We start from the raw sequence: 26,689 nt of genomic DNA on the forward strand, positions 1-26,689 counted from the left end.
TTGAGAATATTTTTGGGATTGCTTCCAGAATTAATCAGGACCTGACCTTCATTTTCCAGAAAAAAATTAACATGTGCAATTAATTTGTGAATTGTTTTTATTTCTGTGGTTAAAAGCTCTACATAACATGATCTCTTAAACCGTTAATGTTAGTGATTAATTTTTGCCTGTGATTTACATTAAGGATAATTTCAAGTAATAGGTCCTGGTTTCTGAGGGATTTCAAATTCTTAGGAAAATGTTATCTGACTATGTGACATTAGTGCTCAGTATTCAGTGAGCAATAGGTTATTCAAAAGCTTTCTTGTATGGAAATTCAAAATTCATATATTCATCCTCTCTAAGTCTGTTGCTAAGTGGAACTCATTTATTTAGACCAGATTTCATAAGAGAGATGAAAAACACATAATGGGAAGATATTTATGTCTCCCATGATGACACTTCTAGACTGATAGAGAAAAACATTCATAAAAAAGTTTGTGAGCCATGAGTTACAAGGAAAAAGGGTGATGGCGTGAAGAATTTTCTAGGCTAGCAGCCATGCAAAAAAACCCATCTCTGAAAAGCAGGACAGTGAAATTAAAACTGATTCTATTCTGGAAAAGAAATTTTGTCATCTTTGTTGAGTTGGTGAAGCAAATGGAAAGTGGATAAATATGAAAAAGCAGCTGGAGGAGAAAGTGCTGATGCCAAGAAACTGTTGCAGAATGCCTCCATCCAAAATGTTAACAATCTGTCCCAGCAGACAAGCTTCATTTATACATTTTTTTAATACATATATGTGTATATATTTTAAAAATATATTTTTATATATTTTTATATATAAAAATGTATATAAACTTATAAATTTTATATATATGTGCACATATATACACACACACATACACACACACACACATACACGTGACTTTGCTCTATGCTTTTCCATCACAGAGGGAGTTTGTCAGGCTGTCTACAACAGGGTAGGTCAATGACACAATTCATAAAAGGATATTACAGTGTGTGACACATTCTTACATTCTTTCCTATTTCCCATCTTTCTTTTCTTCCTAGTTTACCTTAATCTACAGTAACAGTTATCTTGATAAAGTATACAAGTTCTAGTCCTGGCCCTAGTTTGAAAGTCTCAGGTGGAAATGAAAGTTAACTAAAAGTCCAGAAGAGATGGCAAAACAAATGTATAAGATAGCCACAACATGATTCTGATTTTTTCCAATTTTACCTTTTCCACAAAGTACATGATACCCTCATGGCCACGCTGCCCAGGAGGTTTCCAGCTAAGCACAACATAGTTCTTGGTGGCTTCAATAACTTGGAGGTCTGTAGGTGGACCAGGAACAACACCCTCTGAAGAACAGGGGAGAAGAATAGGACAGGGAATTGGGATTTAATTCCTTCATATTTGTATTAGAATTAATGCTATAAATAAAATATAGAAGGAGTATTAATATACCTTGGCACACCTGACATTTTTTTAAATCATAGAGTTAAAAATCTTCTAAATATTGGGTTTAAATGTCCTTCTTTTAACTCTAAGCATGTTTATTTTTTAGGTCCTGAATAATGAAACCTCACCTTGACAACCAAGCTGGGAGTTATTCAAGGTCAAGTGACTCTCAGAACAACGAACTTTGGGTGCGTGCCAAAGTCCACTGAACTCACTGGGAGTTTCTCTAATTACTCAACCAGCTTCACATTAGACTTTTGTAGGCAAAAGGGCTGTGTTTACCTGTAGGTTCTTCCTCAGTGACAATAATCTGTCCAGTCCATGGAGCGGAAGGGTGACCTGAAACAGATGTTAGATGTATCACGGACATGGGAGACTTCAGGGACTTTTGAAATAACGAGAAAACCAACTCTTTTGTGATTCAAAACTAACATTTGCAAGATTCACATGACTCCATTTTTGGTCATTGCTGTGACTGTTGCTCATGTAGCAAGCTCGTTACCCAAGCTAGTTGTAGGATGACCAGCTTGAATATTGAGAGCAGCTCAGTAATCAATATAGCTAGAAAATTTAATCCACTGAAACCTCTAATCCTTCCTGAAATGTCACTGAAATCACCTAGGTGACAAGCAAGAAGTATTTGGCTCACACAGCTCATCGTTTTCAGAGAATTAACTTCACCTTTATTTTCCATACTCCGATTTAACAGCTCATTCATTGAAGGAACAGCCAAGTTCCTACAGGCTCTTCTTTGTCTCTTTTTAACCACTTTCCCTCGCATTACCAGCTTTTAAATCATGGTTCACCATCACAAACAGAAACTGCTCAGCCTGACTCAACATATCCACTTGATATGCTTTGGGTGGCTCTCTCAGCACCTCTACGTTATCATATTATTGCAGTTATGCATTCAGCTATCAACCAGGTCAATGCACTTTCAGAGATATTTTTTGCAAATGCTGTTCTCCACCTCCACATGCTTCACTTTACGTTGGCTGATCTGTTTTGAAAATGCGAGCAGAGAGGGAGCAGGTGGGGAGACAAGAGGATCATGAGGGACGAGAGGAGGAGATATAATGAGAATAGGCCACCAAGACCAGACTTCATCTCCTGAGACAGCTTTCGTGCTGGTCTCCCTCAGACTTCAGGTTTTACACTTCTGTCTGAGCTCAGTGTTTCCTGGTAGTGCCAAACCTCCTTTCTCTGACCTTTCGGTTTTATTTTGAACGGGAACCTTGATCATCTGACTGCAGCCTGTAGCTTGCACCATTATATACAGTAAGACATACAATCTGGGTCTCTGGGAGCCCTGTAGCTTTCCATATAATACCCCTTCACATTGGACCATTTTAAATAGTAAAACTTAAGAAACAAGTAGACATAATTGGATTTTAGGCATATGATCTTGGCATATGGGTAGAGAGGTGAATTTGGAAGGAAAACGTCTGGGACATTGCCAGGCCACAGGAAAAATATCCCTGGGTTGTGAAATGTTAACTTTAAAGCAGAGAGCTTGGGATCAATTATCTGTTGGATTACCCTGGTATTTTGCTGATGCTATTGCAAGACTTTGATCGTCACATGAGCACAGAATCAGCCACCCTTGTCTGTGGCACAGAGAGAGACTATTCACAGGATCCACTCAGCTATTTTGTTGGCTGAACAAAAGCAAGTCTCTTTCGGCAATTAGCTCTCCTGTGCCTTTCCCCTGCTTCCTGCAAGTTCAAGGCATAGCACCGCAGCCAGCCAAAGCCATTTCAGCAGACAGAGCACTTTGTGCAAAGAGCACTGAGATGATTTCTTCTTGGCAAAGCTGTCTCCAGAGAGTATTTTGGTTTTGCATTGCTCCCTCTAGTGGGATTTCAAAGGCTTATGAATAGATAGTCATACTTTTGTTTTTAATGAGTTGTGACGACTTAAATCTCTCAGGCAACCTGCAAAAACCACATCTTACTTCTAAGCCTGGCTCTGTCAGCAGGATCCAGAGCAGCCACAGGCTCTGACACTCGGGATGGTAAGCTAATGCCAGCTTTGTTCACAGCTCGGACTCGGAAAATGTAGGAACGGCCTTCAATAAGACCAGTGACAGGAAAACGAGCAAACTTCACAGGAGTCTCATTGCACTGGGTCCAGTGAGTGGTGCCAACCTCACACCTGAAAAATACAAACAGCAAGAGCCATGCCAGGAAGGGAAAAGCACAAACTCGGGGCACCCACCCCCCTCTACAGCTTCACCATCTGTTTGTGTGCATTGGCTAGTCCGTACCAGTTTCCTCAGCAGCGTTGTATACTGGTGACATCAAAGCAGCTGCACTAAGGGGTCAGGGCTGAAGTACCATCTGGGCATGCAGTAAATCCCTTGCAGCTGCACTTCTTTCCTGAACTGAGGAAGGGACATGAGCAGAACTCACTTCACTGTTTAAACCCTCCGAAGTATGCTCTAGGATGCTTAGGGAGCGTCAGCTTTAGCATACTTGAAGGGACGTGAAATACATGTATCTTTTGCAGTTGCCAGAAGGCTACTAGTTCATCTTTCATGCACAGTGCTCCACTGTACATCCCACAAAATGATGGGCTTCGTGGGGTGTGGAGACCTCCGTTGTGCATTCTGTCACGAGCCCAGCGCACAGATGGCTGTGAATGGGGTTAAAGTCGGGCACTCAGCCGGATCGTGCTTCAAACGCCGCGGGGGCTGCCAGGGGAGCCTGTGGTGCTGTGGCTGCAGCAACGACAAGGCCCGTCGGGGTGGTGCTGGTCCCGCTGCTGCAAAGCCTCACACCTGGCAGGAGGCTGGTTTGTGGCAGAACGAAGAGATAACCAGCAGCAGGGAGGGATCACGGCGACTTCGGCTCAGGGAGCCAGGAGGAGCCTGTGGGGATGGCTTCCCCGTATCCAGCAACATGGTCATCAGGAACATGAACTAGCAGCTCGGGAAAGACTTTTATTGCTGCTGAGATATCTGCCAAAGCAAATGTTACGGTGCCTACCCAGATTTCTTGGTACATGTGAGCATCTCTTTTCTGGGAATTGTTACCGTCTTGCTGCAGGCGGTTTTGTGGTTCTGGTTTCTGCTTGGGGTGAAGGATGCCCGAACTTCTCCTCTAGCGTTAGCATGGACCAGTCCTGCTGCCTCAGGCAACCCACTCACTCTACGAGGCAGTTAGGGGCTACCCTGGATGAATATTTGGGGGCCTAAATACCTTAGGTAGGATCGAATACTGGAGAGCAGTAACCCAGCTTTGAATTTAGGAGCAAATGTAGAAAGGAGGTGAACACAAGAGAAAAAGCAAAATGCCGTTTGTCTTGCAGTTACTCTCAGTGCTAACATCTCTCAGTAGCCTAGTTTTAAAAGGAGATGTTAGTTTTCATAGTCGTGTCCTGTCTTTTGTTTAGGATTTTTTTAATGAATGTTTAAAAGCTATAGCTTAGGCCTAGCACAGCATAGTTACAGCAGCAACTGGCACTCATAAATTATCAAACCAGTAAAATGATATTTGAATTGAATGTACTGATGTTAGGTGTTTCACAAAGCAATGACCTCTTTTTACACATATATAGTTTATGTATATAAAATGGCATAATATAGTGGCATATTTATTCTATATATATATATACACATATATATGTGTTTGGGAGTTTTTTACATGCATCTGAATAAGCCCACAAGAGCTCCATATTACTGATGATGTACACTATTACTGAAATTCAAACAAATATTACCAGCTCTGAAGATTGTTGCAAGTCTCAAAATACTGACTGTATTTCTTAAATACCAAGCTTCTGGAATCCTGCCTGCTGTGTGACACATTCAGGTTTCGTATTTTAAAAAAATATTTCAAATTCTTATTGTAGCTGAGAAAAACACGTCAGTGTGTTTTGCATGAAGTTTATGAATCTAAGAGCTTGGAAAACAACAGTGCATAAAAGAAATCCAAGTCCCTTTGAGATAATATTTTGGTTTCTGGTACGTGGTAAGTATTTGGAAAGAGCACTGATACGGAAGGAGCTGATCCTGAAAGCTACCAAACACTGCACAGTCCCGAGGCCTCTCAAGCCTCACAGGGAGCCGCGAGGGCTGAGTTACGCAGTGTCTCGCAGAATCCTTTCTATGTAGTTAAATGAAGCAGGAAGTAATTATTTCCGTGAAAGTTAGATCAGGCCCAGCCAATCTAAAACCAAAAAAAAAAAAAAGCAATTTTCTTCTGGCCAGCTCCAAGAACAAAAAGAACAATGACCATTTTATCTCATGCTTTTCAACGCGCTTTTAGGTTTTTGAGTTAGAATGTGCAGCAATGTGAATTCTCCAGTCTGGTGTGCTCACTGACCTGTCAATGAAATATCCGAGGATGGGGTTTCCTCCATCGACAGCGGGTTGCTTCCAGGAGACAATGACATAATCTTTGTTGGCATCTAAGCACTGCACGTCTAGTGGTGCGCCAGGGGCTCCAGGGATTTCAGCATCAGCATCTATGAAGATGGAGACGTACGTTTCCAAATGTGAACCACAGATCTTTCACAATTATTAATCTTTAAAGAACGAACTCTGTTCCTACTGAGCCAAAAAAAAAAAAAAAAAGAAATTCCACCACTGCCTTCAAAAAGTATTTGTTTTTATATTATCAGTGTTTTTCTAGGTTTTGGTTTTCTCTTTGCCACATTTACAAATGCTAAATATGTTACAGCATACTGTAAATGTAATTCGCCTGGGTATTTTAAATAAAATTAGTAACATGCATTCTGGTTAGGTAGCTGCCAGAGACATAGCTGAACTAAAAACTTGTCAGACTATATATTTACCTGCTATTCTATTTAGGAGAAGAGGCTGATATCTTACCTTATAACCAGGCAATAGCTCAATCAAAAGTATTCACCATTGGATATACAACACTGAATTAAATATCTTATCTCCACACATAGTCCTTCACTGTTTGGTTTTGGTTAGCTATGAACTGCAAAGGTATCAAAACCTGTTGAAGTTTAATTACATTACACATGCATTATCATTGTGGAATATAACTAACCTTCATAAAGATGAGCATATTGTTCCTTTCAAGTGTTTATCACAAATCTGAGACTGCTGGTGTCAAAGGGCCTTGACTCCAGCATCAGCTTCTGGATATATCTTATCTAAAGCCTTAAAAAAACAGAGCACAGTGCTGGGAACTGGGGGATTTTACTGTTTACACAGTCAGAGGCTGATTTGTGAGACAGGGTAATTTTCTTGTAGGGAAAAATAACCCTTGCAAGAAGATTGTACGAAAGACATGTGAAGAAGAGAGGTTGTTTCTCTGAAGGATAACATCAATTTGTACAATTACATGTAGCATTTTTGAAGCCCTGACTTAGACAAGAAGGATGTACATACCTGAGGGAAAAAATATTTTGCTAATAAATATTATTCATACATTCCATCTAAACCCCAGACTTCTTAAAAAGGTTTGATGTTTCAAGGCATTATAGGATTTTGTATTACAATATATAGTAATCCCTATTTCCTATGCTTTTGGCTTTCAGGAAAAAAAATGCCTTATAAGAGCATTTAACATGCTTCATTAAGTAAAACAGTAGTCTTCAGAAAAAAACCCCACACTTTACACTGTGTCTTCTCTTATAGGCAGAGTAGCATCACATGGAGCTTTTGAAGCTGTGCCAGAGTTATCAAGTCCAGGTTTTAATTACAGCTAACGTGATGCATTTTTAAAAATGATAACGTACAGAGTAAGCAATCCAGTTAACAAAATAATAAGAACATTAAGAGTAATAACTATGTGTTCAGTAATCTCCACAGGAAAGATTTTAATTGCCCACATTTACTGATTGACATGAGACACCACAATTTCTTTCCAAGACAGACTGGGAAATAGCCAGGACAACCAACATTGCTGATCAGCCTCAGGGAGGCTAGGGTTTCATCCCTGATGGCTTGCTGACACGTGCTGACCTGTAGCCATGGCAGAAAAGTCACACACGCTCTCTAAGCCCATCTAAAGACCTAACGTTGTGAGCCTGATTAGTGCGTTGCTCACTTCCATCGATACACAGGGATTTCTACACATGACACAGAAAGACAACTGCCTGTGCTTAAATACCATAGCTACCTATTTATAGCAAATTTGTCTACAATTTAGGTAGAACAGTGAGGAATGTGCTAGCCAACTGAGACTGTGGGGACCATTTAAGTAGGGATGTAGAATATAATTAATTTAATTAGAATTTGGCCAACACTCCGATTGGCTAGTAAGATATTCTGGTGAAAGGGGAAGCAGGTTCACAGTGAGGTCATACCTGCATTGCTAGAAGATGTAACAGGAATGAGGGCGATCATTTATTTATACGGCAGCATAATTTAAAACAAAGCAAGAAAGACAAGTCCTACTCCTTGTCACAGATGCTCATTTCAGTAGACTCTTTCTTCAGGTAACGAAAACGTCTGTTTCAGTCATATTTTCTGAGCAGGCTGTTATCTCACACAGCTCTGCTGGACTTGGCAACACAGTGCCATTCTGGGCATGGTCTCAGAGCCAAGAATTTCCAGAGCCTTTTGAATTACCATTACACACTTCAGCTGCTTTTAGCAGCTGGTACAGATATAGAATCAGCATGCAACTTGATAGCCATGGCTCCTTTTAAAGAAATATTTCTCTAACAGAAATTCAAGGAAGTTTTTCATGGTACAAGCAAACAACACCCAGAGAAATTACATTTTAATTCTACACTTTGCTGCTTTACTTTACAGAATCACAGAATGGTTGAGATTGGCAGACAACTCCAGAGATCGCCTAGTTTAAGTCCCAGCTCAAAGCAAGGTCAACTAGAGCTGGTTGCCCAGGACCATGTCAAACCAGGTTTTGGGTATCTCCACAGATGGAGACTCCACAGCCTGTCTGGGTAACCTGTTTCAGTGTTCAATCACCCTTGCAGTAAAAAAAAGTGTTTTCTTATGTTTAAATGAACTTCCCTGTATTATAATTTGTGTCCATTGCCTCTTGTCCTGGCACTGGGCACCAGTGAAAAGAGCCTGGCTCTGCCTTCTTTACTCCCTTCCCTCAGGTGGATAAACTCCCCCTCAGCCCTCTCTTCTCCAGACTGAAGAGCTCCACCTCCCTCAGCCATTCCTTGTATGAAACACGGTCCAAGCCCTTAATCACCTTCACAGCCCTTCGCTGGACTCACTCCAGTATGTCCATGTCTCTCTTGTACTGGGGAGCCCAGAACTGGACCCAGCACTTCAGGTGTGGCCTCACCAGTGCTGAGTAGAGGGGAAGCATCACCTCCCTCGACCTGCTGGCCACACTCTTCCTGATGCAGCCCAGGATGCTGCTGGCCGTCTTTGTGACAAGGGCACATTGCCATCTCATGTTGACCTTGTTGTCCACCAGGACCCTCAGGGTCTTTTCTGAAAAGTGGCTTTGCAGACAGTCATCCCCCCAGCCTACACCAGTTCATGAAGTTATTCTTCCCCAGGTGCAGACCTTTGTGTTTCCCTTCCACTGTATTTTTTCCTGCATTGTGCATTAGGAAAATAAACCCCTTCAAATGGCACACAAAATCTTGATCAAAAAAATGCAATTTAGCTAGCAGTGACATGTTACAAAAATACATTTTTAAGTTATTATGTAGATTTTTCCTCTTTATGACTTATGTTCAGTACTCTTCACAGGCTGAAATTGAGAAAGAGTAGTGAAGTTACATCAATACCCTAAATTTCCTCCTCAGAATGTCAGTGTGTTTTAGAAGTCTTCTAGCACGTGACACCAAAGTTTGAGGTATGCATTCAATTTTTCCAAAGATAACAATTGGAAGCTATATTGCTAGAATCTATTAATAGAAAATAATTATTCTCTTTTTACTGGAAAAAAAGGACCTAAAATGGCTGAGACTGATTTTGCCAGTGTTTTCCTAATTTCTGTAGTGAGTTTCATTCACAAGACAATATCTCACCTCGAACAAAGACATAACTACTGTACTCTTCATAGTAGTCTCCCATCACCACTCGTAGAGTGTAAAGACCTTCATCTTCCTTGTTTGCATGAGTTAGTGTTAATGAAGCTCGCTCCCCGCTCCAGTGCATCTGGACCCACTTGGATGGTGTAATAAGGACGCCTAGAAATTAGAGAATTTTGTGGTGAGAACTAGTTGGATCTACTGAGAAATAGAATCTGAATATGGGGAATGGATAGATTTGAAATACACAAGAGACCATTCTTATTATGCAACTTTCAGTCTTCAAAGACAATTATAAATTACAGCTAATTCTGCTCTCATGCTGATTTTGTCTTCCTTTTCAAAGTGTAACTTCAGAGAGCAGCAGCTTTTTTATCAGTCATTGCACAACGCGTTTGTGCAACTACTTAACAAATGTCTTGGCATATAAATAAATAGTAAAACCTATATGGGCTGTGTCGATGGGCTACATAGATGTTGGAACTGATCTAAATGCTTCTAATATAAATTTTTTTAAGAAAGAAAAAATTCCTAGAAGACATTTTCACAGTGCTTTGTTTGTTTTCCAACTGCGGTTCCATTTCAAAATGCAATATTCTAAAAAAATTTTTACTGAAAAAGAGAAAATATTACTGTTTCGAAGTCTGAGAAAGTGATGACCAAATCATAATGTTCACATATGCCAAAATAACTAAAGATTTACATGGAAGAAGTTTATATTTCTTCTTGTCAAACATTCTCACCATTTCTGTACCATTCGATGTCTGGTTTGAAGCGCTTGATATCAGGACTGATGACAACTGTGCAGCCCAGACTCATTGTCTCGCCTTCTCTCCCAAAGGCTACATCAAACTTGTCAACAAAGCTGATTTCAAACCTGGAAGCATAGCCGTGCGGGCTAACGCCAACTGTATAAGGGAAAAAAAAATATGGCTGTTTACTTTTTCTTTCCTTTTTGTGATGACACTAGTAAGCAAAAGTACCCAATATTTATGAATACAAGCTCAGGTAAAGTTTAAGATATAAACAGAAACAATTTATATTCAGCAATCATATTCAGAGGTAGTTGCAGTGTCAAATAATCCAAGCCCTTCCTACTACAGAGAATCAACTGTTTCTTTATTCATACAACTCTAGTTATTACAGCTAGTTCATTTTATGAGGGAGAGGCTCCTGCAGAATTTCATTTCAGAATTTCCAAAATTTCAGATGCAGCATTTTACCATTTTTTCATAACGTTTGTTTTATAACTTAAACAGACTTCTATTTATGATTAATGATTTGTTCAGGTCAAGCTGATCCTTAGCTTATATGGCTCTTTTCTTTCCCTGTTTTAACTCCTCGCTCCATCTCAGGGCAGTCATGTGCCCACACAACCTTCATGTTTATAAGATAAATAAGCTTGGGGGAGGGGATGGGTTTCTTAATATAAGATGAGCTCTCCATCCCCCCAGGCATTCAAGTAGCCTGTTTTTGTACTTGATTCTGAATTTACCTTTTCTGATGTTATGTGACCCAAGTTATGCAGTATTCCAAACAGAATATCCTAAGTGTCTTACACTTGTGCTCCACGTACATGGCACAGGGGCTTCCATATTTCTTTTGAAAACAGCTCAGCTGATAAAACCTAGGGTCACATTTTCCTTTTCCACAACTGCCCTACACTAGTAGCTCACAGTCTTCCTGTGATCAATGAATATATGCAGGTCATCATCTTCCTTTCCCATTACTAAGTGATAAATCCCACATTTTGTTGGAAACTCATGGCCTTGCATTTTGTAATGTGGTGCATAATCTTGTTTCTATTATTTCAGAGCGTCGGTATATAAATGACATCTAGTATGTCTTTTCAGCATATCCCTGATTCTATTTGCGCTGCTACAATAAAAGAAATGTCCATAAGTCTCCTCTGTCAAGCCTTCCATGCACAGGAGCCCTAGGGCACTTCACACGCATCGCATGTGTGGGTAGATTCCCTTAACATTTCTCATCATGGAAGTATCTATGCAATACTGTAAATCACTTCAAAATGTGAGGGTCTCAGGTAAAGCAAACTACAATTTTTACCTTGATACATCCAAAATATTCAAATTGGATTGTGGGTATTTGATCTTTTCTATGCATTTTCACAACACATGGAATCACATAGCAGCAGACAAGAATGATTAAGTCAACTACTCTACTTACGCACACAGACCCCCTAACCTTTTTCCAGACCACGTTTTACATATTGCGAGGGATGAAGTGTCTCTCTCTTTGACAGGTTTTATTCCACAGCCAAGGGCAATATTAAAAGGATGTTTTCTATATAAGCAAATAGCCATAGACGCAGAAGGCAATGCCATTTTCCCCTGTGGGTGCGGCTAACATCACCTGAAATTGTAGAGCCCGATACCTTTGTAAATTGGACCTGCTTCCTTTTGAAATAATGTTACAAAATATTCAGCTTTTGTCATGATGTCACAACTGTAAATGGATGTGTCAAACAAACATATATTGCAACTTACGGCCCAGAGGCATGGAAACAGTTCCAGGATATAAAAGACTTGCATCAATTTCTCCTTTGTACCCTGGACAGAAAAAGAGCAACTCCAGTCACTATCACCAAGACATAAATGCTCTCTGAGCCACAAAAATGAAATTGGTAATGTGCATCTTAAAAAAAAAACAAACAACCCCCCAAAAACCCCAAAGGAAATATTTTGCAAACCTACTCTTTACCACAAGGGAAGCATAAGCCGAAATCTCTCCTTTAACATTCATAGCAGAGGCCCGATACTGAGCAATGTCATCAAAATCACATCTAAAATGATAGAAATTATTAGGCATGGTACTCATCTACTCCTTGACATACCCTCTCCTATGTTTTAGATTAAAAAAACCCTCAGAAATCTGCACAAAATCTATAAACAAGAAAAAACTTGAGACACAGATACACTGGACACTGGACTGATTGTAGCCGTTAAGTTTTTCTCAATGTTAAAAATCCAATGTTTAGAATACATGTCTCTTCAAATATCACATACAGATTTGAAATTGAGAACACAATGGAAGTAGGACAAAATGTCCGATAATATTTATTTAAGTTATCTCTAAGTTATCTCTAATTTACTGTCTCCTATGGAGAGATGCCTAATGTAGAAGCTGTAGAAACAGTAGATATCATAAAATATTTTCAAAGGGCACCTACCAGTATCTAAATTGTCAAATCTAGATTGTTGCTGATTGACAGGTTAGGTGATTAGGTCTCATGTTTTCAGTGGGTTTTGATGCTAAGTGACTGCAAAAATTTCCCATTTGGAGGATGAGTACTGTTAAAGACCTTTCTTGTCTATAAGTGAGGATGTTTCATTTCAGTTCCTCATTTTAGTAAGAACCAGGAATTTTGCTATATTTGAAAAACAGTTAACTCACATATTTTTACCCTGAACCAGATTTTTCTCATGTTTAACTGTACTCATGCAGCAGACAAATGGAAAAAAAGTAATCACGAATGTCCAAAATGTTTCTGAATCAGCCATAAATAGAATAGTCATCAAGTTAAATTACTCACGTAAATTGTATATCCTCTACTAAGGAAAACCAGAACTGCTTCAACATTTAGTAGACAGCATTCACCTCAGGTGTACAAACTTGATATCTCTTACATCCCAAGAGATATGTTCATATTTTGCAAATCTCAATCTATAGCAACATTTCAGCTTAAGCTATTTGTTAAATTTTCTAGTATTCCCTTACGTGCTAATCTCCAGTGAGTGCAGCCCATATCGACTTTGAATGATATACTTGCCGGGGTGAGTTTGTACATTGATGGGCACATTGTTTTTGTACCTATGGAAAAGCAAAGAAACAGTATGTCACAAACAGAAGTGTATAATTACATACTTTAAAATGTCAAGTGTTTGGTGTTTGAAATGGAACTTGCAGTTTCTGCAAGTTTCTCCTAGGTAAACTATAGTCTAATTTCCTGGAAGGACATTATTAAAAGAAGCTTAATCTCTCTTTCTTTCTCTTTGACCTGCCCCAGGGGAATTTTATTTTCTGATTAAAAGAAGAAAATAGTATTGAACAGGGTAAAAAACAACTTATATTAACATGCATCTCAGGTTACTGCTTGCAAAGAAATCCAGGAGTCACATGAGCAATATCTCAGAATTTTGTGAGCTGCAAACAATGAAAGTTCTGTAGCATCCTTACCCACTAAGTATCGTGCACATTTTGTTTGGTTTGCATATTTCATCTACTTTTAAAACCTGCATATTCACAAAAATTTCAGGTAGAAAATTAACTTTTTTTTTTTTTTTTTTACTTGCATAGCTAGGTTGGCAGAATCCCCAATGCAAATAGGCTTAGACTCTTTAAAAAAATTGTCTTGATGGTAAAGTGCATTGCAGCAAGGGATCTGGCAAAGCTGTACTACAAAAAACTTCTCTGCCTTTACAAGTATACACTATGAATGTTTTCTGGTACAGGTATATCTTCAGGTAGGAAAAGTTGAAAAGTTTACTGTTCAAAATTCCCAGTAAGTAATTTGAAGAAACGAACCAGTACTGCTCAGTAGTGAGCCGGCACTGCTAATTTCAGATTTTATATAAACAGCTTGAGACTCACGGAGGGAGAGTTCAGTGGTTCACAGTAGATTCTTCCTCACCAACTGTTGCATAAAAAGTCACTTATTCTGAACAATACATGGTGTAACCAAGTAAATGTTCAAATGAATCCTGTCTTAAGTGAGCACTATTAATATGGAACAAACTGGCGATAGGAGTCTAATAAAATTAAACACTGAATTGTGTTCAGTACATTTGGGATTGATATGAGGTCTATAAAGAAAAAATGTTCCCTAAGATACTGTCCTCCTTTAGCATAGCTTTCCCTGTGCTCCATAAGGGAAGGAGAAATATAAATGATGATAGATAAAAGTATCGTAATCTCTTAGTTTGATGTAGCTTAAATAAACTTTTCTCTTCATAAGTCATAACAGATATCCAGCCAAAGAGCTTTGCTTCTTCATTTGGGATTTTAAAGGTTGGTTTCTCTCATGATTTTCAATCAGGAAAGGGAACTGCTCTGCTATCAGTGGCATGTCCCACTTCACCAAACAAGTCAGTAATAAGCTATTTATTTTTACCAAGAATATTACCAGTTTAATATGTCTCAAGATGAAGCTATATCCGCAATAAATCTGAAAATTGCCTTTCAACAATATCAGTGTGGTGGAATATTTCCCTGGCTACAAATATTTGGGCACAGTAATACACTGGGTTTTTTCCAAGTGTCAAAGTGAGCGAGGATCATAAACCCTAATGCTTTTCATCCTCATCTTCCTCTCAGCAAGATGTCTATGAAAAGAGACTCAATGCAGGGCAATATCCTCTATTCCAGACTTCAAACAGTTGCAGAGGTGCTTGGCCTCATTACAGGTCTCCTACTGCATTATCCTGACTTACAGCAAAGAATAATACATGGGTCCACTAAGAGTAAATCCATTCACCACCACACTTCACCCCATCTGTGCAATGGTGCCCCCCCCAGATTAATCTGCCTGGAAACATCTGAGCATCTTTATATTCCGTGTAGTGAGTCAAATAGTTTAGAAAATAGAATAATGCCATCAGTTCCTAATATTTTCCAAGGAATATGAAATCCTGTGAAACAGGACTTGACTCCGTAATCTCTTTAACTTTTCTCCAAAGGGTTGGGCGACCCTTGGATCCTGTTGGCAGCGAGGGCATTCAGTAGCATGCAGTGCTGTGGAGAAACAAGCTGAGTCAAGCAGCAGCCAGAAGACTTTCACTTCTCTTGCCTTCATTACCAGGTTAGTAAAAAAGAATCGGTTCAGTTTTCACTGATTTATATTCACCTATGGAAAGAATAGGGCTCATGTGTTAGAAGGACCACTTGTTATTTCTGGAAACGTAAATTCCAGAACAGCCAAGTCATTAGCTAATGTTGGACTGCAATCTCCCACTGTCATTATGCACTGATAGTTTATGCTTTCTGCTACTGGTTTCAAATGTCCTGGGTTTTCCATATGCTTTTTCCAAGGGAGTCAGAACAGCTGCATCACACAGTAAGGTTTTCTTTAGAGAAATTTCATGAAGCTTTATAATTTATCATGCACAGCATGAAAAGGTTTCCATTGCTTATACAAAGAATGACTGTTTGGAATATACGACTGACATTTCATTAGAAATGCTGAATGAGAGCTGACAGATCCAGGTCAGCACTGTTCCATATCTCAGAGCAAAGACACCTGCTGAAATGGCTGTGAATTCTTTTTTTCCATTGGTAGCCTGTGGCGAACTGAAATCCCTTTGGAATTCAGATGTATGGTAAAATGATGTATTAATTTCCACCATCCACATTTAGCATTTAGATGAAAGGCTGGTTCACAGTGAGAGCAAAGGCAGACAGCTGAAGGCTTGGTTTAACCACGTCAGGTTTTTGGGATAAGGTGAATCTCAACCAATGTGAAAATGGCCCAGCTCTCGTGTTCTCGGTTAGGATTCAGGTTACAGAGCTGGATTACAGCCATGAGGGTAGCTGACCATTCCTTATGTCCAGCTGAGACTAGACCCAAAGGGTTTGTCTGGAATCCTCTCTAGGAGGAATGTCAGAACACGGCACTCGCAACCCTTACACGACAGGAAAAATGTGTCCATGAAGAGCCTGGCTATGGGTTGTCATTGTCTAAGGAGAGAGACCAAGTGACTTCATGGGTATCAGCTCTGGCCTATTAATGTACCTCTTAGTAGCACTTTTTATCAGGACCTGAGATTAAGGTTTTTATGACCTAAAAAAATGCAGAGCCCATTAAGAAATTCAAGTAGTAAATTGCAAAATCTGGGTATTACTTAACATCGCAATATAGTAGATGTTTTCTGTTGTCTTCACAAATAGAATCTCCATAGGAGATTCCTAATCAATGCTTGATGCTGAACACAGGCTTATTCATTCTTCATTTTATAAACACATTCATACATTTTATAAACACATTTATACATTTTATATACCCATTCTAGAAGAATCTTTTAAATTATATAATGAGCATCAAATCTCATTTTATGTTTGAAAAAAAAGTGATTACCTATGATCTTAACAACTTGAAGGTATCTGTATAGCATTAAACAGATAAGAAAGATCAGCTCAATAGATGGTGAGACAGTAAAGCACCACAAGTCACTGTTAATTAAGCTAAATTAAATTCCAGTCAGGGTAAACTTTAACCCAAGAGTAAAATTAGACCTTCAGCTATGACTAAGAGTGTATTTTGGAGTTCTTACAGTATAAATTTAGTCCAAAGACCATTCAAGTGAACAGAAAGTTTCCAATAGATTCCAAAGCTTTCAGAAGATTTGGATGGTCCTGGACCTATCTGCAGTCTTTGACTTCAAATAATTATGATGTGTCTGCTATGAACACCCTGCACCATGAGATTTCAGTTTCATGGAGATTGAGTACTATAACTGCACAGCAGCCAAGCAGCTAGTTCTTAACCAAATCATGCTTTAATGCTTCAGGGACATTAATGACATTTGTAGACTGAACAGAAGTATTTGGAAAACATTATTTCAAGGATAGTACTGACAATAAATTAAACTGTTATTTTTCCTTCATCAGCAGACAGAAAGAATATATGGGATGTCTCCATGAAAAAAAAAAATCTATGTATTTGTATCATTGTTACACAAACTATTATTTTGCCTTTTAATATTTTTCTTTCTTTTTGTAAAAGGTGACTTGAAAGGTGTTTGACAGGCCTCTGTACCTGATTTTTTTTATTGAACTTACATCTCTCCTGAATAAACGCCACATTCACTGAGATGACTTCAGATATTGGTTATGTGGTGACTTTCGGTGGTAGAGATACAAACTTACCATGTAACACGGGGTGCTGGCCAGCCAGCCACAGAACAATGAAATTTGACATTTTGCTTTTCCCAGACGGTGTGAGAACGAGGCTCAATAATAAACTCAGGAGGATGTAAAAGTTTGTCTTGATTCAACTTTTTGTGGAATGCCTGAGTGTCTTCTAGCTGGAAAAGAAACATTTGATTATAAACTTCAGCAGTTATAACTGCAAACAATTAATACGCAAAAAGCATTATTTTTTTTAAGAGCACTAAAAAATATGCAATTTTTATTTAAAAATCCAGATAGATTATCTCACCTGGATACAGAAAACAAAGTTCTAATCTTCAAGAAATTCTCCTTCCAAAATGCCTAGATTTTATTTTACTGGGCTTTTTTTCTCCTTAAATCTGTTCTAAGTAAAATAGTTGTCCACATTTAATTATTTATTTTAATACAGAGTAAAAGGTGAAATAGGTCTGAAATTCAGATGTGTTCTGACAGAAGAAATTTTTTACGATGAAGATGGAACAGGTTTCCCGGAGAAGTTGTGGATGTGCCCTCCCCAGCCCCCTGGAAATGTTCAAGGCCAGGTTGGATGGGGCTTTGGGCAACGTGGTCTAGTGGAGGGTGTCCCTGCCCGTGGCAGGGGGGTTGGAACTAGATGATCTTTAAGGGCCCTTCCAACCCAAACCATTCTATGATTCTATTATTCTGTACTTTTGCTATAATGCAAAATTGTGTACGCCTAGATCATCTCTGACAGACCTGCTCTCAAATCTTTCCTGTTGATGGAATCCTCCCAGTGTAATTGTTTCAACTACTTAGCTATCCACAAAGCTGGAAAAAAAATCGTAAGGTACTATAAACCTTGCTTTCTGCAAACTAAACTACTTCCTGCCCTAACTTTCACATATATAGAGAATTACTGTTCCCTTCAGTAATAGAAGACAGCTTTCATAATCCTCTCAGTCTTTTATAAACTATGCAATTCCAATTTTCCTTACAATTGTTGTTTCTCAGCTCTGGACAGGTTCTCCTTGTCCTCAACATTCATAAAACAGTAACTACCCATTATCAGAGGTCCAACAGTCTCCAACACAGTTAAATAATTACCCTCTGTGTTTTAATCACAATACTTTTGTTAATACACACTAGAATGGCATTTGTTTTTATACAACAACTGACATCAAATTGACTGACATTAAATTTGTGACCTGTTATAACTCCCAGATTCTACAGTACTTCCACCTAGTCAGGCACTCCTCATTTACTTGTTCTTTTCCTTCTGTGTGTAGTCATTTCCATTGGTTGTTATCAAATTTCACCTTCACTGTTTCTCAATTTTTGAGATGATTTTGAATTTTTACCTTGTCCTTCAAAGTGTTTACACCCTTTCCAACTTCATGTCATGAGGATATTTTATAAGCATATTGACAATTCTTCTGCTCAGAACATTAATAAATTTGCTAAATGAAACATTTACACTTGATATATCCTGCCAGTCTGGTCATAACATAGTTGAAACTGTCCTCTGAGTGTTATTTTTTAAGAAGTTGCACAATAATATCAAAGCTTCCCATAATTAGAGATTCAGTTCCAGATGTCTTTGGCAATTCCCTCCCTAATTTACACCCTGTGATTAAAACTCTGGGGTAAACACTTTGGACAAGCTTGTTCCCAGGCCATAAAAATCCAGAAATTACCCCATCACCTCCTTATTGGTAAAATACATACATTGGCACCTTTACTGTCTGCCAGTAACTGCCTCATCGTTCAGGTGACGGATGCTGTGCCATTTAACTAGGTGTGGGCATGACCAAAGAGCGTTCTCCAGCCCCATTCTCCCTCCCTCTCTCCCAGCACAACAGGAGTCCCTGGTGCCTACCTCAGGCACTGAACCTCTTTTCTTACCCACCTGACACCAAGATAACAAGACTTTGAGTCATTGGAAAGACTTCCATTGAAAATACTTTGGTTTTTTGCTACCATTATTGTGATTGCCCCTGGTGTAAATCAGGGCCCTGTTGTGCTAGGCGTGTTAAAAACACCAAACAAAGAAAAACCACATCCGCGCTGTTTACAGCCTAGGTGTTCATTTGTACTCTTTTACCGTTTTCTTCAGGGCCACACGTTCAGCAGACTCCCGGATCGCTACTTTCCTTGATTTCTTTTCATGATGTTCCTCTTCAGAAGTTGACTTGGCCACTTTGCTGACACTAACTCCTTCACCTGTGGCAAAAAGGTTCCTCTTGGCAACATATGCAGCACTTTCTTTAATTCTTTCTTCTTCCGTGTCTGTGATCCCACTGATACTCACTTCTCTGAAAGAATTTTTAAAAAGCAGAATCCCATTGGAAAATGCTGAGAACATGCTCCATTTATATTTTCTATCACATTAGCCATCTACATTGGCCAACATTTTTTCATAACATATTTTTTCTGTTACAGTCTCGTATGTATTCAAAGCAGAAACATAGAAGGCTACTGCTGAATGACTATTTCACTGCATAAAGTCATGGCCATTTTCAGTGCCTCTCTGTATAACTATGCCATACACATTTTCAGTTTAACCATTATCCTGCCGTGGTTTTATATCTCCATCGCTGTAAAGATTAGTGTAAGGCATACCCACACACCTTCAGTTACTGACTTGTGGCTGCAGCATTCATAGTAACGCTACAAAAGGGGCAAGAGATAATTGTAGCTGTATAACAATGTCCTCATTTGTGATTTATAAAAAACCTCCCACGTTACTGTATGTCACAAAAAGTTCTCTTTATTTACAGAAAATCCAATCCTGTAATGTTTGTAGGGCGACTGTTCTTCCAAATGTTTTCAATAAGATGATTAAGGATTTTTTTTAAAGCATCGGCCTCAGGCTTTCTATAGAGGCAAGATGCAAAGCGCAGTTGCTCTCAATCCCGGTTCCATATGTACATGTGGAAGTACCACTGCAGCTATATTTTTCTGGCACTGTCAGGACATTGTAGCTGCTATAGTAGTGCATATACAATGAGAGTTCCTTGCCTTATGGAGAACCGTTAATATCTTTCTGCTGAGTTTAGTTACTTCAGAGTAACATTAGATGGCACAATGAAATGGGTTCTGTTCCACACTGTTTAAGTTCTCGTTAAGTGCCATCGTGCAAGCACTATAGAGAAAGCAGCTTCTGTTTATTTCCAGAGCGCTCTCAAGCACAGCCTCACTAATTTATCATAAAATGCTTGCTACTGCTACAAAGCAAAAAGATTAGGAAGAATTACTTTTTTCTGTTTTCTTTAAGATTGCTAATATTATGCATTTGATAGCATATCTCAACACTCAAGAAAATTTGGATTCAAACCCTTAATTAACTGTCCAGCCCCATATTTTTGGGCTATGAAGTCAGTTCAGTGAGATGCCAGACAGCCAACCAGTGGAATGTGCTGTAAGCTTAACTACGCATAAAAATTGCTCAAAAGACTAAAAAACTTACTTAACAGCATAGAGCTTTGACCTCCCTCGTGCATTCAAACTCTGCCTTGAACTTCCTGCATTTCAGGCTGCTTTGACAGGATGACCCTTAAAAGTATCAGTGGGGTGATTGATTCCCTTCACTTAGGCACATCAGCTCCCCCCACAAATACCATCTGAAGCTGCAGATATATGGCAGAGATTTCTAAAAGTTTTGAAAACTCAGTTTAATGAATATGAATGTGGCTATCTACATTCAGTTTAAATGAATCGGTGGCGTTTTCCTTCAAAGGCAAGCTGACACTCTTTCCTCCTTAATTACAGTAGTTAAGAGCTCTGCAACTTTGTAGTATGGACCCACTCCTCAAGGCATAAAGCATCATCTGGGAGCTGATGAATATCCTCAGACTAATGTAGGGCTCAGCCTAGTCATCTGCAGTAGAGGTCCCCAGATGCTTTTGACCAACACTATTAAATATTTAGGTTTGCTAATCATTTCTTCCTGTTATAATCTTCCCAGATCAAAGAGAAACATGTTCCCTGAAATGATGAATGCATCAGAAACAGCACACAGTACCATTTAAGAATTGATTCTGCAGTCAAGTCTCAGGGGTTTCAGCAGAAAAAAAATTTCAAACAGAAACAACAGGATCAAACCCCAAATGGCACACACAAAATATTATTTGAAGGGCATCATCTGCCATCTGCAGTCCTTTGGCGTAGGCTTATTAGGGGTTGCAAATAGTTCCATGAGCTACATCCAGTATCTTTAGCACATATGGCATGACGTCAAGCTCTGGGTGTTTTATTATCTGGAATACTGGCTGGCTGTTCTTAATTTTATCTTGCAAGGATTAGGCTAGGTGTTTAAGAAGAACAGTTGTAAAGTGAATAATCTGAGCAATGGAGCTCTTTTCCAGCAGAACCTGAGGGCTCTGAAATAGAACCAAATAATGGAGATGGTGACACAGCGCTGAAGGTCATCCAGCAGCACAGGCAACAGCCAATGAACCCATGGAGAGCTGACCTTTATAAATAACTATTCCTTGTAAAAAGCTATCTGCCCATGGGAAACAACACATCAATTTCACAGGGGAATTTGGGAATGACAAATAACATGCACATGGTTCAATGAGCTTCAGCTGTTATCTTTCAAACAAAAATAAATATCTGACAGGAATGTGGCATGCAACTTCCGCAGCCTTGGCATGCAGTCATGAACATGATGCCAACAAAAAAAAAAAGCCTAAAACAGATACCCCAAACATTTCATGCCATGTCGAGTCGGGCACCCTAACAATCATCATATGCCCTTTTTATGTTTTTTAACTAATTTAAAAAAATCTATTTGGGTCATTTCAGTGGCACAAAAGTGCACACAACTTCCTGAGTTGCCATGTGCAAAAGGTAAGACTGCTACCAACAACATTAAGAAGAAGAATAGTAACAATGATGTAAGAACTGACAATATCTTTTAATGTAGGACCCCAAAGTATTGCACAGACACAAATAAATGAAGCTACACACCATCACACTGAGTTAGATATTACTGTACGCATTTTACAAAAAAGTAAAATAAAAAAGATGATTTGCTAAGATTCGTTAAGGTGTTAACATGATGTGCTAAGATCACAGGGGCCTGTAAAAAAGCTGAGATCATCATCCAGGAGTACTAGCCATCAGTCATGATTTCCAACTATTGGCCAACACTATAAATTTTACTTTTGTGGACTCAAGACACAATAAAAAGGAAGGATATTTGTGCTTGAGGTCATGGGAGACAGATGATGGTAAGCTGCAAATCTACGGCTATGTAAGCAGAAACACGGGGTGAGACACAAAGGTAGTGAGAAGCCTTGAAAATATGTTACCGCAGGTTTTGTGAGAGACATATTTATGTATTTCTATCACAGAAGATATAGCTGGAGCTCAAGATAAACAGTTTAAAAATGCAATAGTGTGTGCTTCTGAATGTTGGTTGGATCAAAGAGCAGTGAATCTGACACAGAAATGTACAAGGGGTGGATAAAAATATTACTCCAGGATAGTGGAAGGGAATTATTAAAAACCAAAACTGTTGGTCTCATCACAAAAGCATCACAAATGCCCAAAGGGTCAGAGCAATGACATGTCCCACTGACAAGGTGGAACTCAGTTTCACATGAAAACACAAGTTTGGACACAAAGCAGAAGTGACATTGAGCGTTGATTAAGCAGTAGACAGAAAAACGCTGACTCCCAGAAACAGCTTGGAAGTGTCCCATGAAATATGCAGTGCTGCAGAAGAAAGACAAGTTAAAGGAAGGTTTCTGTTCAATTGCAGGTGGGCAAGAAGCTTGTCTCCTGGCCTCCAATCAGGGGTCAGCGTTCCACCCCACAGCCCAGGATGTATTGATTTGAACAAGTGACTATGCTCGAACTGCCAGAGACTCCTTATAAAATCAGTATGCCATACCCCAAAAAGGGCAGGGGACCCTCCTTGCTCGTGTTGGTTCTGGCTTCCACATAAAGTTCACATTCAGCTTTACTGAGGACACCGCTGCAGTAAGATGTATTACATCAGTAGTAACCAAGCAATAAATACCACGAACACGTGAGATCAGTACGAATCATTACAATGGAATTGAGAAAGTATTTGGTTTCATTCCAAGTTTTCCCTGTGCCAGGACAAAACATTAGCACATCTTTTCATTGTTTCTATGTTTAATGCTTGGTAAGAGATACTGAATTACAGAAAAAATTTTCAAACCAAAAGAATAAGTGAAAGAACGTGGACAACATGCTTGTCCGGTTCCCAATAAGCAGGGTTATAATTATATCTTAATTTCACAGAAAGTGGCCCTGGCGACATGTTGAAAACAAATTCCAGACACCTAGGTTCATTTGTCCTGGCTCTGGATGCTCAGTGTCTGATTTTCTGCCAGTCAGTTGACTTCTCTTTGTCTTTTTATCACTCATGTGAAATGCAAACAATCACCTTGAGATCCAGGAGTATAAACAAAGATTAATGGATTTGTTATTTTATAATTTGTTAATAATATGTCAGAAATAAGATACCAAACAGAAGGAAAATGATCATACCGTCCTGTGAATATGGGCACTGAGTAGTCTATGGCTTCGTTCTCTTTGTCCTCAGATACCAAATGCTGTTTTGCTCTCTTTGCTTTGGGACTCATCTTATAGGATTGATCTTCAATCATTAAATTGGAATCTTTCAGTCTGAAATAAAAATAGTATTGTTACATTCAGGGAAAAAAAAGCTGTTAAGAAACACTCCAAAATAAGGTTAAAGTACTAAAAAATTTTGCTCTCGTTTGATAAGCAAGAAAATATTTTTAATAACCATGGCTTCAGAGTTATTGAACACATAACTAAATGCACTTTTGACAAACTCATCATTAGAAATATAACACTGATGCCCGTTGATATTAAATCTAGATAGAGAGAATAAACAATATACCTGGTAGTAATGGATATTTAATAGCTTCTTGGTTTGGGACTTGGAGAGTTTGTACACATGGTTTTGGTAGATCCTGAAGTCACTGAGATCAATGAGTAATTCTGAAGATTGTATCTGAACTCATAACCTCTACCTTTCCAAAATTTACAGTCCTGAAATTGTCTGGTCCCCAACCAAAATGTTGGTATGCAAATATATTCAAAGCATTTAAGTCTCTCTACAGAAATTGTAGGGCAGCGTATTGCTCAGTAACCAGTGTTGTGATTCCGACTGCTCTCCTGCACCGCCCCAAGCCATTGAAAGCACAGAGCTCTGTGACCACCATTTAACATAGCACAGATAAATGGACAATGAGTGGAGAGAAAGAAGAGCAAACCAAAGGGAAGGCTTCCCTCCTCACCAGCCTGGGAGTGATTCTGAAGAGTGTGAAGCATATTTGAGGCAGTCATTTTGGGTTCATTTTTAACACGGTTACGAATTGTGTTAACAAAGCTCCAAATACCTCCGTCCTCCTTTCCCAAAGCAACATGTCTCTTAACTCCCATATCTACAGAATATCCTAATTAGCTGTCAGCCTTTCATAAATCCCCAAAGTGTCTATTCATCTGTGTCTCAACATTGCCAGACATTGCCAGAAATCATATGTGAGTCTGCTTCTGGTCTGGAGACTTGTCTACCCAGCATAGGCTTACTGCTTATGTGCACAGATACAGGAGCAGAATTAAGACTCCTGGTTTCTCAGCAAGGATCGTTAGCCCAGACATGTACCACTAACATGGCTAACCTGCTTCCCTTACCCCGGGTAGCTTACTCTGATGTCTCTGCGCAGCATGCTGTATACATATAATCAAAACTCATGCTAGCACTGGGTCCCTGAGAATGTTCCACACGTATAACGTAAGATTACAGATACATACTCGGGCTAATGTTTTCCTTAGGCTGCAGCCCTGCAAAAGAATCAAGCTCCAGAGATGCCACTGACACAAGTCATACCAGGAAGAGTGCTTAATTTCCAAAATATGTGTTAATAATCTATCCATGCGAGACTGTGTGTGTGAGATCACACGAGTACAGTTTCATTCTCCCACCTTTCCTTCCTTCGTTTCTTTGTGCCCGTCCCTTTGCTCAGACGTAGTTCTCTCCCTACCCAGTGCCTGTTAAATCAGTCTCCCATTCTCTAGCTCTCTTAATGGCTTTCCTACTGTCATCTCTTCTTCTCTATCTAGTTCCTTGCCTGAACTTTGCATCCCCTCCCACACCTGCTTTCCAGCCCTCATATCTTTGCTTTGCCACTCCCAGCACTGTCAGTGAGAGTTTCCCTTCCTTTCTATTTAGTCTCCATCTCCTCAGATTCGACTGTATTCGGCTCGCCCGGCATCGCAGAGAGGCAGCCCTCTCCTATGTGCTCCCTGGGTGCCCACTTTAGAGCCACCATCACCGAGCTTACAGCACCACTGCCAAGAAATACTCGGTACAGGGGGTAAAAGCAACTGTGCATCAGTTCTCCTTCCTTCCTCCTCCCCCTGTATCCTGGTTTCCATGTACACAAAAGCACAGCCAGAGAGGGGCTGTGGCACACGCCGCAGCACTGGGGCCAAGGGTTTACCATGTCGGGCACCACTGGGTCAGCCAAGGCACAGACCAATTCTACAGGAGAGAGATGCTGTCTGCTCCAGGGTCTGATGCCAGGCGCTGCCCAGGCAGCCAGGGAGGGAGTCCAAGGGAGGCGGATCCAGCTTTAGGGACAGAAATCCAAGCAGAAAACACTTGGGAACAATCCAGCCAGAGTAAAATAAAAAGGAAGAGACAGAGTGAAACGAGGTATGCAATGGCCTCACTCCTGGGTTGGGCAGCAAAGTGGTACAGTCACTACGGCCAACCACAAATGCATTGGGAGAACTTGTCATCAAATTAGTGTTGAGAAACATCAAAGGCAAAGTATTGTCATTATTTTTCATAATTGAACTATAGTCTGTAAGGAGCTGCAGTTCTTTACTTAGCAGGTGACTTTTATTCCTGTCCTATTTTAAAATGGGACAAACCTGGAATTTTCATTCTGACTGCCACCAGATTTCCTAGGGGCTTTAGGCTGAACCTTTCAGGAGGCCACTTGATTCCTGGTTGTTTCTAGATCGAGAGGGATCACAGTATAATTTGAACTTCAGTTGAAATGTCAAGAAGTTTCTATTTTCATAAAAGTAGATGAAATGTGGTTAAAATTTCAGCTCAAGCACTTTCAGCACCACTAAATCCAGACTAGCTCTTTGTTCATAAAGGAGAATTTGGCTGTCCTGTCAGTTTAGCTTTCAGTTAAGGTCAAGATTACACAATGTAGGAAATTAATGGGGAGTGTATATAGCAGTTCCCATCACTCTCTGCTAGGCCTTTTGTTGACGTCATAGAATCATAGAATCATTTAGGTTGGAAAAGACCTTTAAGGTCATCAAGTCCAACCATTAACCTAGCACTGCCAAGTTCACCGCTAAACCATGCCCCTAAGCACCACATCTACACGTCTTTTAAATACC

General features: G+C 39.6%; 1 protein-coding gene across 7 annotated transcripts in view; it reads right to left on the reverse strand.

The window, feature by feature from the left end:
* Positions 1-26,689, reverse strand: part of MYOM1 (myomesin 1) — a 79,830-nt gene that overhangs the window by 42,414 nt on the left and 10,727 nt on the right. For all 7 annotated transcript variants that reach the window (XM_054815620.1, XM_054815617.1, XM_054815621.1 and 4 more), the window contains 12 exons: positions 23,783-23,920; positions 19,359-19,569; positions 17,273-17,430; positions 13,130-13,222; positions 12,106-12,194; positions 11,899-11,961; positions 10,135-10,299; positions 9,389-9,550; positions 5,773-5,914; positions 3,402-3,601; positions 1,730-1,786; positions 1,223-1,347 (listed from right to left, as the gene is read on the reverse strand). In XM_054815620.1, coding sequence (XP_054671595.1) covers positions 1,223-1,347; positions 1,730-1,786; positions 3,402-3,601; positions 5,773-5,914; positions 9,389-9,550; positions 10,135-10,299; positions 11,899-11,961; positions 12,106-12,194; positions 13,130-13,222; positions 17,273-17,430; positions 19,359-19,569; positions 23,783-23,920 — 1,603 coding nt within the window. The remainder of the gene's footprint in view (positions 1-1,222; positions 1,348-1,729; positions 1,787-3,401; positions 3,602-5,772; positions 5,915-9,388; positions 9,551-10,134; positions 10,300-11,898; positions 11,962-12,105; positions 12,195-13,129; positions 13,223-17,272; positions 17,431-19,358; positions 19,570-23,782; positions 23,921-26,689) is intronic.

The sequence above is a fragment of the Grus americana genome, chromosome 2 (genome assembly GCF_028858705.1).
Source record: "Grus americana isolate bGruAme1 chromosome 2, bGruAme1.mat, whole genome shotgun sequence".
NCBI classification, from domain to species: Eukaryota; Metazoa; Chordata; class Aves; order Gruiformes; family Gruidae; genus Grus; species Grus americana.